At 44.8% G+C, this 17111-nt stretch overlaps 1 protein-coding gene across 3 annotated transcripts in view; it reads right to left on the bottom strand.

The window, feature by feature from the left end:
- METTL22 (methyltransferase 22, Kin17 lysine) overlaps positions 1–17111 on the bottom strand; it is a 179877-nt gene that overhangs the window by 101481 nt on the left and 61285 nt on the right. For all 3 annotated transcript variants that reach the window (XM_088466909.1, XM_088466908.1, XM_088466907.1), the window contains exon 5: positions 16257–16401. In XM_088466909.1, the coding sequence (XP_088323035.1) occupies positions 16257–16401 (145 nt within the window). The remainder of the gene's footprint in view (positions 1–16256; positions 16402–17111) is intronic.

The raw sequence follows: 17111 nt of genomic DNA, 5'->3' as shown, positions 1-17111 counted from the left end.
GGGGGGGGGGGGAGTGAATTTGGAGTGGGAAACAGACAGAAGCAACCTTTAGTTCACCAGGCTATATTTAAGAATTAAAATGATGACTGAAATGTCATATTTGTGGGGGGCTACCGCTACTGTCCCAGCGAATATGCATGGCGATCTCCATGTGGTCAGGGGACCATCACACAAGCAAAGATCTCAGACCTATTCCACTGAATTTAATACAAAATATATTGCATATATGTACAGTATTTTGTTTTATCATCCAGCATATTCAAAGAACTGTTTAACAGACAACATAGTTTGACATAAACTAATCAAAAGAATCTCTAACCTCCATGGCAAAAACACCAGCAGTAAACACTGAACAATTTAATAATAGAAAATTATACATTTGCGCTGTGCATTTAGTTTTGAGAAAATTTAACTGCAAAGCTTTAATGGATTTAAGCCATTGGGAAATACTTCTATTAAAATACTTTGCATGAACATTTACAAGCTTGCAGGTTCAGATGGGAATGCACATGATGAAAGAAACAAATTGGCTAAAAATGGCATTTGTTCAAGCCTCAAAGTTTTTAATAAATAAAGAGTAAGATACTGCAGGATGGTGTTCAGGTGTCACATTTTTAGTTTTAAATGTTTTTTTTTTTTTTTTTTAAATAGGTACAAATGTGCTTTAATTTTTAACTGTACCTGGACATTGCATCTCTGACTGACACCCAATTGTAGGTACCTCTGTAGTTGCTATACTGACATACTAATCCATGTAAATAACCATATACTTTATACATGGTAACGGTGGCATCGCAAGTAACACAGTACCCATTGCTGGCTATATTAACTATATATATACTCTACCTGTGTTAGGTGTATATCATGTGTTGAAATACCCAATATCGCCTGTGTATGGTTTATGCAATTATTCTGGAATCCTCCCTCTCTTTCAAACAACACATTCAGCACCTCTTGCAGTTCTGCCGTTTCCATCTCAAAAATATTTTCAAGATCAGACCCTTTCTCACCCACGATGTTACTAAAACCCTCATCCACTCGCTCATCATCTCCAGATTGGACTACTGCAACCTCCTCCTATCTGGCTTACCTGACTTCCACCTCTCTCCATTCCAATCTGTCCTCAATGCTGCTGTTCGGCTCATCTTCCTCTCCAAACGCTCTGCCCCCCCTCCCCTCCTACAAGCCCTCCACTGACTCCCCTTCAGAACCCAATTCAAGGTTCTTACTCTTACCTACAAAGCCCTCACCCATTCCTCTGCCATTTACATCTCTGATCTCATCTCCCTCCACACTCCCGTCAGCCCTCTTCGCTCAACAAATGCACACCGCCTCTCCTGCCAACTGATTACTTCCTCCAACTTTCAAGATTTTTCCTGTGCTGCTCCCTAACTCTGGAACTCTCTCCATCTCCCCATCAGACTTTCCACCTCTCTACAAATCATCAAACAGGCTCTCAAGACCCACTACTTCATCAAAGCCTTCCAGCTCTCATCCTAAATCGCTGCTACATGCTCCTTCCTCCCTGTCTACCCCATCTGTGTCACACCTGTTTGTCTGCCCCTCCCCATTAGATTTAAGCTCTCAAGAGCAGGGCCCACAACCTTCTTGTGCTTCTCCTTACTTATACCTTCATCTACTCCTCACTCCCCACTTGGGCACCTATCACTTGGTTGCTTACGCCCTGTTGCTTATTTTGAGTGTTATGATCGCTAATGCAGCAATGTATAGAAACCTTGCCCTGTATTGCACTGTACTGTAAGTCTCTGGGTTCTTGTTCACTTATTTGTGTACTTTGTAAGCCCCCCTCCCTGGACTTGCCCTGGCTGAGTGGCTTACAGAGCCCTCCTCCTCAGCACGCAGCAAATAGTTTTTTGTCCCTAAGGGGGGGCGTGAACACATCTCCCATGATTAGGCCACACCCAGATAAGTACCGGCACTGGGACTAATTGAATTAGCCCTGGGGATCTATTAGCCGGTGGTAAAGTACAGCGGCTAATTGAATTCCCCCGTGTATTATTCTGCTACTGTAGCCCAGGTTCAATGTGCATTCAGAGATGCTTTTCTGTATACCAATGTTGTAAACACATGATTATTTGAGTTACTGTTGCCTTCCTGTCTATTTGAACCAGTCTGGACATTCACTGCTCTCATTCCCAATGCAGTTTCGCATATAACGGTCATTCACTGGATATTTAGTGCTTACACACCATTCTTTATAAACTCTTTGTGCCTGATTCAGAGGTGGGCATGGTGTCAATATGTGCACAGTTGACCAAATGTTTTTTGTACTGCACGTGCCTCCGAGTCTCACTGCGCATGCTTCCCTAGACGCAGCACAGCATCGGATGCAGGGTCTGATAATATCAGTGGGTGTTTCTGGGAGGTAACAGGAGTTGCGAAGCGACTGCACAGCAGCTCACACAAGAGGCCATACTCAGATGGAGAAACTGCGCCTGCCATAGGTCTGGTGCAACTTTCGATGCTGCGACCGTTGGTGCATCTAAATGTGCACAGTGAGGGAAATGCACTGTTAAGAAGCTGCAAGTGGGCATCTCAACTGTTTAAAAATCAGACATGGCATTAGCATAAAGATGCTGCGGCAAAAGCCACAGCCGCGTTCATCTCTGGATCGACCTCTGTGTATAATAATCCCAGGAAAACAGCAATTTTAGAGATGCTTGAACTACTATGACTGCACCAAAAATCACTCCACCGTCTATGGGGTCTACTTATTAAGCAGTGTTAGAAGACAGAGTGAAAAGTGATAAGGTGCCAGCCAATCAGCTCCTAACTGCCATCTTACAGGCTGTGTTTGAAAAATGACAGTTGGGAGCTGATTGGCTGGCACCTTATCACTTTTCACTCTGTCTCCTAACACTGCTTAGTAAATAGACCCCTATTTCACTTAGATCACATTTCTTCACTATTCTGGTGTTTGTGAGCAACTCTTCAACATGTCTGCACTATGGGGATGGTCACTGCTGGGTTCGAATACAGCTAGCAGCATACATACATTGGCACAAATGACACAGAGATTGCAATACACTCTACCACAACAGAGATGTGAATTGTTTTCCTTAACATGGAAATACATTATGGTATACAGGGCAGCAAGAACAAACAATGCAGACTACATTGTTTTATTTATGCTGCAGATATACAGGATTCTTGTTTTTATAACATTTATGTCTTAAATGCAAGATCTGGCCAGCGCCAGCATATAAATAAGTGTTTCATATGTTAGATCACACCAAAGTAATGATATAGGTCAAAAAGGACAGTATATAATTACTAGTAGGTGTATGTATCCCACAAAGTATTTTTTTTTTCTTATGCTTCAAAATCATTTTAATTTCCCATGAAATCATTTTTTAATTGCAGAGAGCTATGTTAAAATGAGCAGTGCACGGTGATTACATGTGACTTTGGGGTAATCAATCAACTGATGCTAAGGGAACCAATTCAACAGCAACAAAGAAAGGTCAATGAAGGCATAAATGTAATCTGACGATCTAGTAGAGTTAAATATCTCCTCTTGTTAACTTTAAATTTCAATAACACAATCTAATACAGCGGGGATTTACAGAGCAGCTCTAGAGTTGTTATAATTACAATAGCTTAAAATAATGCAGCAGCTTGTAAAATATAAATATTTGATCCGATTTTCACTATATGTATATGTATGCTTTTATTCAAAGACTATGCAGTTCCTGTTCCTGTCCAGAATGAACATATTTTGTTCAATATTGGAAATACAATGAAAAATGAAAACACCCTTTTGCTTGTTTGAAGCCTGGCAGAATGAATCTGTAATAACAGTTCTTTGTAGCCTGCTACAGCTGAGCAGTTATGTTCAGCTCAATATCATCGTATAAACATCAACTGGAGGACCAGTATAGTGAGTAAATAAATAGCAACAATTTGTGTGTCATGGTATTCCCAGCACTTGTTTTTCTCAATTGAAATCTTTATAAAATCATCTAGTTTTTCTATTATCTAGATAATTTGTAAAAAGGATTTACAAAAGGCACAGTATGGCTTTCAAAGACTGATCAACTTTTATTTTAAAAGTGTGATCTGGTGCAATAGGATTTGAAGTGGAAGAAAGTATTACATGTAACGTGTTTGATGGCATGAAGAAAAAAATGTTGATGAGTTAAGAGAGTGAAGTCAAGAAATGGATGATTTAGTAGGTTATGATCAAGTACATCAGCACTTATCAATCTGTAGCATAATTGCACATGGCTGAATCAATAAAGATTATACATTTTACTTGGTCAAAATTGTGTGGCACTAGTGGCGGACTCTTCAGGAATTATTATTATCAACAGCTCACTTACTGTAGCTTTCACCTAAGAGCAACATAGTAGAGAAGATGGTAGTGTAACCTGGGCGCTTACACAAAAGCACAGCCATAAATGGAAATAGTTATGTAATGCTGGCTGTCGTGATGCCTCTTGTCACAATACCGACAGCTGCATCCCAATAGTTGGTATCCCGACGGCTCGGGTAAGTATACAAACCCTCCTCCCTTCTCCCCCTAATCCTCTCTTTTTGTAGCCTAACCCTAACCCTCCCCACCCACCTTTTTTTGTACAATCTTGTCCTGATCTTAGAGTTCTTTGCCCTGTGTTTGATAAGTTGTCAGCTGGGAGCAATTTCTTCTGATGCGTTTAAACTGGATAGCTGGGATGCTTGCTAGCCAGTTTGGATGATGTCCACTACTGGATTCGACGTAGCTATTCACATATCAACGGGTTTGCGGTAGGCTTTTGTTTCTAGTTAATTGCTCTCTTTGTAGATAGTGATGTCAAGGAAGTTCACTTGTTTCTTACGGTATTCAGAGGTGAAGACTACGTTATTGTTGTTTGTGTTGATGTAGTCCGAAAAATTGCAGTATGTCACAATTTGCTCTAAGTGTGTGACTTACCTTGCCATTTTCCGCAGGGCAGGATTTGAGAACCATGCACTGACATCACCATCATGCACTATGTCAGATGATAGCATTCTTCCAGTGGGAGTGTTCCTGCCTCAGCTGACCTTAGCAGCCTTATCAGGGACTTGCAGCAGATTCTTATCCCCTGTGAGAACTCCCACTGGTGCCAGAGCAAAGAGTTGCTTCCTTGTGTTACCTGCTATTCTGTGGCATCTTTGTGCAGAAAACCATTACTGTTATCTGGCCCCATATCTGCAGTTGCTGTTTAATCCTGATTCCTGTGTCCTGTGCTGCTGAATTCCAGTTAGAGGCATATCAAGTCTTCCCAGAGTATTCACTCAGCAAACGTCTCAGTTGCTTCCTATTCTCCATCCCAGTGCATCACCAGCTGTGCTGATTAGAGGATTCCTTGGTAAGCTTAACTCTCAGCCTGCTGTAGTCAGCTCCAGCAAGTCTGTTCCTGACCTTGGCTTTGTTCCTGACCCATTTCCGTCTAATCCCTGGTACTGCGTTTGGTTATCTGGTTCTGACCTTGGCTATCCTCTATGACCTGCATACGTCTGCTCCCTGGTACCATCTTGTCCGTTTGGTTCTGACCCGGCCTGATCACTACGCTGAAACCAGAGTTCACCAGCAAGTGTATAGGGGAACCTATTCTGAGGGCCACGACCTGTGTGTTTGACGCAACAAAGTCCATACCTTCTTGCGAGGATCCCTGGTACCGCCGGCACATAGACTCCGCGCCTCGGAAATAGGACTCACCAATTCCCAAAATATAGGTTGCGTCCATTAGAGAGGCAATCTCAAACAAGGTGGATTATACACTATGGGCCTGATTCAGGTTGGTTCGCAAGGCTGCGTTCGCACGCACCCCACTCGCTGCGAAAATATGCTAATGAATGCAATCGCACGGCAACCGCAGCTCTATACCAAGATGCCCACCACTGTATAAAGCTGCCCACTTCCCATGACATAAATCCGAAAGTTGACATCGGGACCATCCGCACAGTTGTGGTTGATCTGACCCTACCACAGAAACTGCTAAACTTCCTGTCACCATCTAGACCCCTGCCAGCATATGCTACCGCAGGAGCTTAATTATGCACGCCCCTGTAACGGCGTTTAAACGCCTAGGCACACCTGCATTTTTCTGACCACCCCCATCACCACCCTCAAACAATCACTTCCTGTCAGTCACCATGTGAAGACTCTGCGTGCTCACTGCGATCGCTTCCCAAATGCTGTAGCCGATTCGCGCACTGCATCTTATACGCATGCGCAGAATGCAAAACAATGGCTGGCTGCATGCGAACGCAGCCTTGCGATCCAACCTGAATCAGGCCCTATATTCCTAAGCAACAATATTACAATCGAAACACAATGTATGGTGTAGTATCAATACTAAATACCATCATCATAAATGATACAAATAATCTTATTGAAAATATATACTTCACAAGTTATACATACTGTTCCCTTCAAATTACACAATCAAAACGGACAGACATACCATATACATACTGTAATGGGATATATAATTATGTAATGAATAGCAGTATCTGAAAATCTCCTTGATATTTCCTATATGATTTAAATTAAGTCTAAAAAGACAGATCAGGCGGAACCCACCTTATATATACATCCGCATCCCAATTGTCTCAACCCTAAAGGAGAGGAAGTCCAGTCTCCATAACAAATCTGTTTACCTACACCAGATGACATCACATATGCATACTGTAGACACATGATAAGGAATATAATGGGATGCAATCAAAAGTAGTGTCCGTAAACCTTTTGATATTATTTATAGGTGCAAAACAATTATGTTAAATCTATCAAGACAGATTAAGCAGAATCTGCCATATATGCACATCGGCATTCCCCTAGTTTCAACTCTAACGGAGTGGAAGTCTGGTCTCCATAACAACTCTTTCTTTACTAACACCAGATGACGATTGACTAAACCCAATCAGAACATAGAGACCCATGCACTGGTCTGCACGTCACAAGATGAACATTATTTAAACATCTCACCCCCAAGATGGCTACCACACAGGAGGGTCGATACGCGTAGGAGCCTACCGCCACATATATCAACACAAACAAGGAAGATCTAAGGCTCCTCTCTGCTGAGAGTACAGAGCGTGCTGCCACCCAAGGGAAGCTCGAGACACGGGGACCGCGGCATCTCGCGATCACACGGGGCTCGGGAGTCATGCTGTCCGCTGGGAGGTGAGCAGGAACAGGCGGCTGAGCTAAGATACACTGGATTAACGTTCCGTAGAATTCAGTAGTCTCGCTTATGCCCCCTTGGTCCGGCGCACCAGGCTGCAGTTAAGTCTCCTCCTCCGAAGTAGAGCATGCAGGTCAGCGGGCGCAGACAGGGATAATGAGTGGCATCAGTAATCCCACCAGCGCCGGTCTGTACCTGCGGGAAACCCCTTATCCCCAAGTGAGGACCACGTATAGTTTTGTCCAAGTTCATAACGCAAGAATCAAAGACATCTCCCTGGATGGTGAGAGAGGACCACATAAGACCTCCCCTGTTCTCTCCGCATCAATTTCGGCATCCCAGGAAGGGTAAGAGGTGTACCACTGAAGGGATGGGATGCCGCCCTTTAGTGACACTCCATTCACTCCCATATACACATTAAAATGAGCGTTATGGTAAGTACTTACCTTTGTTAACTCTCTTTCTTCGAAGTCCATAGGGTCCACAGGGAGCTCCCAGGATGCATTGGGTCCACTCTCCCTATACCCCGCCCACGAGCCAGGCGCGCCTCAGTTGGTAAAAAGCCAAAGGCCTGAGGAGGATAAAAGAGAAGGAAGACTGGAATACTCAAGAATCACACTCACAGAGAAGGAGAACGGTGACCAGCAAGATAGCCCATATGAAGCCAGGTGCGTCAGGACGGGCGCCCTGTGGACCCTACGGACTTCGAAGAGAGAGAGTTAACAAAGGTAAGTTCTTACTATAACTCATTTTCTTCTTCAGGGTCCATAGGATCCACAGGAAAACCTTGGGGATGTCCCAAAGCAGTCCTTTTAAGGGTGGGGACGCTCATGTGCTGAGAGGAGAATCCGGCGACCAAAGGAAGCATCCTGAGAGGCGAAGGTGTCAAATGCATAGAACTTTAGAAAGGTCTGGACAGAAGACCACATGGCCACCTTACAAAGCAGAGACGCCACGGCGAGCTGCCCACGAAGGACCCACAAGCCGAGTAGAATGAGCCTTAATAGAAGACGGAACAAGCAGGCCTGCCTGCGTGTAAGCCTCCAAGAAAGTCATACAAAGCCATCTAGCCAATATTTGTTTATTGGCTGGTCATCCTTTCTTGTGAAATCCATAGAGTACAAGCAAGGAGTCTGATTTCTGAAGATAAATGGTACGGTCCACGTACCTGAGGGCGCGGACTACATCCAATGAGGCCTCACCGAGAGGTCTGGTGATAGAAAGGCCAGTACTACAATTTCCTGATTAATATGGTAACTAGAAACAACCTTAGAAAGGAACTCAGGGCGAGTAAGTACTGCCCTGTCCTGGTGAAATATCAGAAAAGGAGGACGACAGGAGAGTGCTCCCAATTCTGACACCCTCCTTGCAGATGCAATAGCCAGAAGCAAAATAGTCTTAGCTGTCAACCACTTAAGTTCCACTGAATCTAGTGGTTCAAATGGAGGACCCTGGAGGGCCCGAAGAACTACTGCCAAATCCCAAGGAGCCACTGGGGGGACAAAGGGAGGTTGAATCCGGAGGACACCCTGGAGGAAGGTGTGGATATCCGGAAGCGGAGCAATTTTACGTTGAAACCACACTGAGTGAAGAGACATGCACTCTCAACGAGGCCAGGCGTAGGCCAAGTGCCAATCCAGCTTGAAGGGATGCTAGGATTATGGAAATTCGGAACACCTGAGGGTCGTAACCTTTAGTACGACACCACTGGAAATATGTATGCCACACTCTGTGGTAGATCCTGGCGGAGGCAGGCATATGCGCTCTAAGCATCGTGTTGATGACTGAGCTAGATAATCCTTTAGATCTTAAGAGGGATGTCTCAAGAGCCACGCCGTCAAAGACAGACGACCCAGGTCCAGGTAAAGGCAAGGACCCTGAAACAAAAGGTCCGGACGTTGAGGCAGCAGTTACGGAGTGTTGATGGAGAGACTCTAAAGATCTAAGTACCAATGACGTCTGGGCCAAGCTGGAGCCACCATCAGGACCGTGCCTCCATCTTGCTTGAACTTCCGAAGAACCCGAGGAAGCAGGGAGACTGGAGGAACAGGTACGCAAACCGGAAGGTCCATTTTACTGTCAGAGCATCCACAAGGCTTGCTTCGGCATCTCTTGTTCTGGACCCGTACACCGGACAACTTGTAATTGTGTTGGGAGGCAATGAGGTCCACCTCTGGGAGACCCCATTTCTCCACTAGGAGTTGAAATACCTCTTGATGAAGAGACCATTCCTCTGGATGCACGTCGTGACTGAGGAAGTCCGCTTCCCAATTGAGAACTCTCGGAAAGAACACTGACGAAATGGCGGGGAGATGAGATTCTGCCCATGTCAGAATGCGTGACACTTGTCATTACTGTCCGACTTTGAGTGCCTCCTTGATGGTTGATATAAGCCACTGTGGTGGCATTGTCGGACTGAACCTGCTTGGGCTTTCCGTGAAGAATGTGCTTTGCCATCATGAGGGTCGTGTACACCGCCCGAAATTCCAATATGTTGATGGACAGGGATGCTTCCACCGTCGTCCACCGGCCATGAAAGGAGTGTGGACCGGTCACTGCACATCCATCTCCAGAGACTGGCGTCCATTGTAGGAGTATCCAGTCCAGGATCCAAAAGGGGCGCCCCTGGTGAGATGAGACATCAATAGCCACCAAGACAGAGACAGGCGCACCTCCGGAGAGAGTACCATAGTCTGAGCCCTGATCCGGTGGGGTAATCCATTCCACTTGGAGAGAATTAGCCCCTGCTGAGGCCTGGAATGGAACGGAGCATACTCCACCATGACGAATGTGGACACCACGGATCCCAGAACATGCATCACCGAGTGGACTGACACCCGGCGAATGTGGAGACATCTGCCTACTCACAGCTGCAGTGCTGAGATCTTTCCCGGAGTTAGAAAGATTCTCTGCTGGTGAGAATCCAGGAGAGCTCCCAAATTAACCATCCTCTGTGAGGGAAGTATGTAGGACTTCTTCCAATTGATTAACCACCCAGGTGCCTGTAGACAAGCAACTGTCAGTTGCAGGTGGTGGTGAAGCACTTCTGGAGAACTCACCAACAAGAGGAGGTTGTCCAGATATGGCAGGAGCCGGATACCCTGTTTCCACAGATGGGCTTGCCATGACAGCCATAATTTTTGTAAATACCCTTGGGGCCATGGATAGGCCAAAGGGCAGGGCCCGCAACTGGAAGTGTTGTTGCAGTATAGCAAATCGCAGATAACGCTGGTGAGAAGGCGTTATGGGAACATGTAGGTATGCATCCTGAATGTCCAGGTATACCATGTAATCCCCAGGTTCCATAGCCAGTATAATGGATCATAAGGTTTCCATCCTGAACCTGGGCACCCCTGAGGAACTTGTGCAGAGCTTTGAGGTTGAGGATAAGCCAATGAGACCCATTTGGTTTCTGAACCAGAAGGAGTAGAATAATAACCAGTCCCTCGTTGAGACAGTGGAACTGGTAAAATTACCCCTGCTTGCAGCAAGGACTGTATGGCTTTCTGGATCTGCATGGCCTTGGTTTTGTCTAAAGGAGTGCCTGTGCAGAAAAACTGGTGGGGAGGCCTGAGAGACTACTTCTCTTTCCCAAGCATCCTTGGTGGTTTGACACTGAAGAAGTCGGCCTCCCACTATGGGGTCCCCCAGAGGGAGGCCTGCCCCGTCAGGCTGCGGGTTTATCCTCCTTTTTGGAGGCCGGGCATCTTTTGCTCCAGGTCAGTTTCTTAGGCTTGGCAGTTTTCTTGGCAGCGGACTGTCTAGTAAAGGACTGGCCTTTGGCTTTTCCTTGAGGACGAAAGGACCTAAAGGAGGAGCTTCGAGACTTTTCAGGAGCAGATGCCGAGGGCAGAAATGCAGATTTTGATTTGGCTAAGGTATAAAGAATCTTGTCCAGATCTGGACCGATCAAAATCTCCCCATTATAGGGTAAGGCCTCCAGGCCTTTCTTATAATCGGTATCTGCGCTCCAATAGCATAACCACAGGGAACGGCAAGCAGACCTGGCCACGGCCGAGACCCTGGTTGTCAGTAAACTAGCATTCAGAGCGGCCTCATCGATATATGCAGTCGCATCCCTAATATGGCCGACCAGTGATGCCTGATCCTCTGGAACTTCCAAGGAGTCCTCAAGTGTATGGGCCCACAATGACGCAAAATATGGTACTGGAGTACAAAGCAACCATGAGAATGTATAAATACTAACAGGGAGCCATATACTGGTCCTGTCTTATGGTTAAACTGCAGGAACCCATTGCCTAAATATGGCACAGTGCAGTACACAACAGTATGTGACAGACCTCACAAAAATTTTATATATATATATATATATAAGGTCAGGTATGAATCACCCTAACACCTGTATTAGGGCAGAATGAGAGAAAGGGTATAGCCATAAGCTGACAGATAGAAAAAAGAGAGACAGATAGCGCTAGCACAAGTCACATACAATGCACAAACGCAGTGTCTGGTAGGAAATAGCGCTACATATGCTGACCCTGGGGAGAGGTATGCAGGGGGACCGGGCCATGCGTTGTCCTGGGAGAATTGCGACTGCACCATAGAAAAGGCCGCCGAAGACCTCAGAGGGAGCATGTCCGGAGGAGGAGAGCAGCTCAGGAGAGCCAGACCGCAGTGGAAGGTGTGCTGAGCTGAGGGAAGGAGCCGCTTAAACAGGGAAGCTGTCTCCCCTGGCAGTTTATTAACCCCTGGGTAGCTGGTTTCCTACACCAATATGACCCTGGTGATGCGGTGGAACGCGATGGCCGGAGCCTGCGTCCACAACCAGCACCTCCGGTCTGTCCCCTGAGACCGAAGGTAACGACTGCCATAAAATGCAGGTCACCGCGAGTGGCGCCATACCTGTCCCCTGATGTCTGGGTGCAGTCTGGGCCCTCTCCAGGGGCTCTGGCTAGTGCTGACACCCGGAACGCCTGCTGAGATCCCCAGATCAGTACTGGCGTCGCGGGACCGGAGGTGTGACGGAGCGGCAGCGCAGACGTCCCATGGACAGTCTGCAGCTGCACGCTCTATACTTTGTAAAAGTAAAATAAAGAAAATAAATAGAATAAGCTTTAGGGACTGATGAACAGCCCCCCCTGCAAAATGGTGACCCGACTCTGGCCGGGCACCAACGAAACTGAGGTGCCTCTGGCTCAGGGGCGAGGTATAGGGAGAGTGGACCCAATGCATCCTGGGAGCTGAAAGCTATAACTGCGTGGTGCCCGTATTGGTTCCCATCACCTACACCGCAGGTCTCCCTGTGGAGCCTATGGACCCTGAAGAAAACATTTTTTTGGCTACTTTTCTTTCATCTACACTTTTTTCTTCCATTATTGTTGTTTTTCCTTTTTTTTTTCATAATCTTGGTTAAATGTATTATTGTAAACAATCCAACGGCATTTAACAATAAGGTTGCAGGTGATCTAATTTTATGTTCATGTTTTTAATGTTACTGTGAATTCTGCTACATATGACTGTGACTCAAAGTATTATATTGTACAGATACACATGCCTACCTATAACTTGTCAGTCAACTAATCAAATTAGTAACAAATATTACACACCTAAATCATCCTTCTTGAGTGCAGATCTTCATTACTTATATCCTAATTAGTGAGGAAGAGACAAGTCCCACAATCACAAGACCTGCTGCCAGGGGACTCACCCACGTAGAGCCTTCCCTTCTATAATGTCAGTTTAAACACTGTTTCATAGGTGTGCATAAATTTGCCATTGCGATCTCCTTCACAGCATGAGCGCTCTCTGCGTGTCAGGAGAGATGCAGTGTTTGCGGCTGGTCACACTTGACTTTCATGTTGCGCGACTGCCCAATGTGCAATGATGTTACCAACATTTATGCTGTTGCATGTCGTCGGACAGATATGAGAAGGCAGCAGTGGGCATGCATATGCCTGGCTATGCTTTAGAAGGCATCAGCATATTTTACCAACTGCGAACTTTAAGAGAATGCAGTGCGATACCATTAGCATAAATATTGGAATCAGGCCGTATTCCTGGTACACACGTAACACTGTAGATGGAGGAATGTCTCCTGGTGCATCTTATACCCCTTTCAGACATACTACCCGGGAAATTTCCTGCTCAGACCCGGGAAATTGCTCCTGTGCAAATTCCTGGGTAATTGGTCGAGACCCCCCTTTCACACTACAGTGTCTACCCGGGAACTTTCCAGGTAGACCCCTTTCAGACATAAGCAGGGTTTCTTAGTTTTTAATATCACCTGCCTCTCCTCTGCCCTTCCTAGCCTATCCCCTCTCCGGCTGCCGCTGATGATGTCATCATCATGCAGCAGGCAGCCGACCAATCACTACAGGCATTTTATTATTAAAAAATTATTTAAATGTGCCCTGGTGGTCCAGCGGGAGTACGGACGGCCCGTTGTGCAGAGACCCGCCGGCGGGTGTCCCCAGCGCCCGGCGCTGGTGAGCAGCAGCACTGAGCGTCCTATAAGACACTCTGCGCTTCCAACTCAAAGCAGCAGCGCTGAACGTCCGCGCTGCCAACTCGCAGCAGCGCTGGGCGTCCTATAGGATGCTCTGCGCTGCCAAATCAATGTAAAAGCTGCTTGGTGCAGCCCAGGAGTAGTAAATTCCCGGGTAGCACCATTCAGACATAAGCAGGGTAAATTCCCGGGATTGAATTCCCAGGTCGATTGAAAGGTCGGCTACTCGGGAACACGTTCCCGGGTAGGTACCTTTCAGACATACGCGGCAACCCGGGAATTTGGCTGAGGCAAGCCAAATTCCCGGGATTCTCGGCATGTCTGAAAGGGGTATTAGTCTCATCACATTGTGACAGACACATTTTCAGGCAAAACAGATGCCTGGCACTAGGACCTGGTGCGGCAGAGGGGCTGTTTGGCACGACTGTGCAAAAATGTGTGAGAAAACATTTGTATTAATAAGGACTGACAGTGATATCAGGCATTTCTGAATAAACAATCAAGCCTGGGGACATAAAGCAAACTTCTGATGCATACATTAAATACATGTATTTAAATACATAAACCCGATTTCATGTATTCATGATGTTGACAGTCACTGTGCTGCTAAAGTGGCATGTTTAAAGCTATAGTGCCTACACGGTTAAAATACTTTTAAGTAGCATTACAACTGTGTTGGGATACTGACGCTGGATATCCCATATCTATATAGTGAATGTCGACAGTGTGACTAACACCCAATGATTTTGCTGGAAGCTATGTTATAAAGCAACTTATTGTGAGATCTTATTACTATGGTAGCAACAGTCAAAGTCAGTTGGGTTGTTGGCTGTTATATGCCATTTATAAACAAGCTACTGTACAGTATGGCACATTCATTTTGCATTCTCATGCACTTCATTCAGTGGTAGCTGGCGGAAAAGAACCTGTTACTCTGCACAAGTCATGTCATCCACATTCAGAACCTTTCATCAATGGTCTATATGTGATCATGACTACAATGAACTGGATGTTATTTGAGTATTACACTAATCATAATTTCATGCATGAGACTTAACTGTTTGTACATCTTCCTGCAACAACATTTTTCATATGCTTTGACAAACAATCCCTAATGCTGGGCATACACTGCCAGATAAAATGCCTGTCAGACCAACAGACACTTTATCTGGCCGGCTGCCAGCCACAGATGTCGCCGGCATACACTGTGAGATTTCTCTCACAGTGTATTCGGCAGACATCCGCGCTCCGCCCCCGGGGGAGGAGACATTTCCCTGTTCCTTCCGTAGGAAGGAACACAGGAAATGTCTGTCTGTCGGCCGCGGCTGGGCATACACTGCCCGATGCGGCCGACAGTTTACCGGGAAATATCGCATCGGACGGGCATGCTGGACAATCCGGCATGCCCGACCGAGCAATATTTAACCCTCGGTCGCCCCCCCACACGCTACAATTATCGGAGCGATCCGCCGATATTTGTAGCGTGTATGGCCAGCATAATTGACATGATTCCCTTGTGTGAACCATATTAATATTAAATGTACAGGTTTCACTGCACTTTTAGCTGCTGGAAAGAGTTACAGCAGATGCATTATAGTTTTAACACTGCAAATAAAAAAATATATATCATTTGTTTTAAGAAAATTATACTGTACCCAAAATTAACTGCTTGTATCTCCACAAGATATTATTAAGGTTATTGGTTAGGTTAATTTTTAGCATAAGTTAGGCAAAGAAAATAAAGTTTGAGGTAGAGATCTGGAGAGGAGTACATCTAGTACCCCCATGCTTGTGAGAATTAAATGTTGATGTAATTATAGTGGCATTCACCAACGATTTAAAAGTATTTAAATAAGAATTTATAAGAAGTGTCACAATTTCATGATTATGCCTATTTTCCTCTATGTAAAGCACATTTTATTCATTATGTTCCCAAGAAAGCACAACAGTATGTCTTATAAGAAAAGCAAATAATAACCATAGTGATAAAATAAGCAACAATATAAACGTTGATTAGCTATGCTTGGTACAATTGTTCAGATACTATGGTACAAAGTACATACAGTCATGAAGAGGTTCAAATAATATTTATTTCCACATGTCTATTATAAATATAGAACAAAAAAAAGGTTGTTGTCATAAAAAGAATCGTTCGGCAGTTATTAATAGCACATTATTGAGGGTCAACACCTATGCACTATTTTAAAATATATACTAATAAAGGTCTTGTACACCAAGAGAGACTTTAACAGTTAATATTTCTTAGGCAAGTTACAAATGTGCTGCTTATAATACTGATATTTTACTAATGTACTGTATTCACTGTGAGTGAGTATACTGTAGTTATGCTGTCGATATCCTTAATACCTAATAAACCTCTATAATTATACCTAAATGGCTCTAAAAGCACCCAATTTATTCACTATCTTTCATAAGATAACAATCTCCCCCTTTAATTCCCTATAATTGAAGCTTTTTCACAATGAAAATCCTTTGTGACTAACGAGGTCAGCCTAACCTGTAACTCAGAATACTGTTACTAACATAGACTTGGGGCACTGGAACAACTCACCCAATGTGTGACATAAGTTTTATTATAATAAAATGATATGCTGTACCTGTGCAATAGACCGTCTTAGCAACTGTTGCCATGATGATGCTTGTGAAACCAGTGCCTGCCCCTAGCTCCAGCACTGTACAACCTCTAAAGAGATCTCTCTGCCAGAGAATGTAATCAGCAAGAACAAAAGCTCCACGCCATATCTGTAAAGGATAGAGATCACAGGAATGTCATATTCCAGTATTATTAAGTAAGAATTGCTAAATTATGGTGTTATTTATTCGTACAGTTCAGTTAAATCATTTGCATAAACATAGACCTCAATATATACTAAATGGCTAAAGATGGGAAAATATGATGATAGCATTTATGTAAAAGCAAACCAATCATTTTCAAAGGCGTCATATATTTGGAAAAATAACGATTGGAAGTCTGAAATAACTGTCATTTGCCATGTACAGCACAGCAGTCATGTTTGCATCAGTGTATCATCCATTTCATTGGAATGGTTTTCTTATGCCTTGAGTTTTGTGTGCCAAGTTTTGGGAACAATGGTGGAGAGTGTAGGATCAAATTAACTGGAGCAAAAAGATTTGTGCATTTGGGAATCACTAAGGGCCTGATTCTAGGCAACTAAGAAGCACTGCGCTACCATCCAGAGTCTGTGCGCAGAGTGTCACAGTTATGATTGAGACAAAGAGTCTTGATAATGTATTGAGTAACCGTGGGCGGTAACTAGAACGTGGCTATGCGATCGTCTAATGGGCGCGTTATGGATGTGTAGCGGGCAAATCGCATAACTGGTTGCGAACTCAGAAGCTTAATCGCTTAAATTAGAGGACACACTCTAATAGAGAATCTGTACCTAGCATAGGAAAGGTGCGACCGAGGGTTTTGTCTAAAAACGACACAC

Source organism: Taudactylus pleione, unplaced genomic scaffold (assembly GCF_031769625.1).
Source record: "Taudactylus pleione unplaced genomic scaffold, aTauple2 ptg000066l, whole genome shotgun sequence".
Taxonomy (NCBI): domain Eukaryota; kingdom Metazoa; phylum Chordata; class Amphibia; order Anura; family Myobatrachidae; genus Taudactylus; species Taudactylus pleione.
This window is presented reverse-complemented; position numbering and strand designations above follow the sequence as displayed.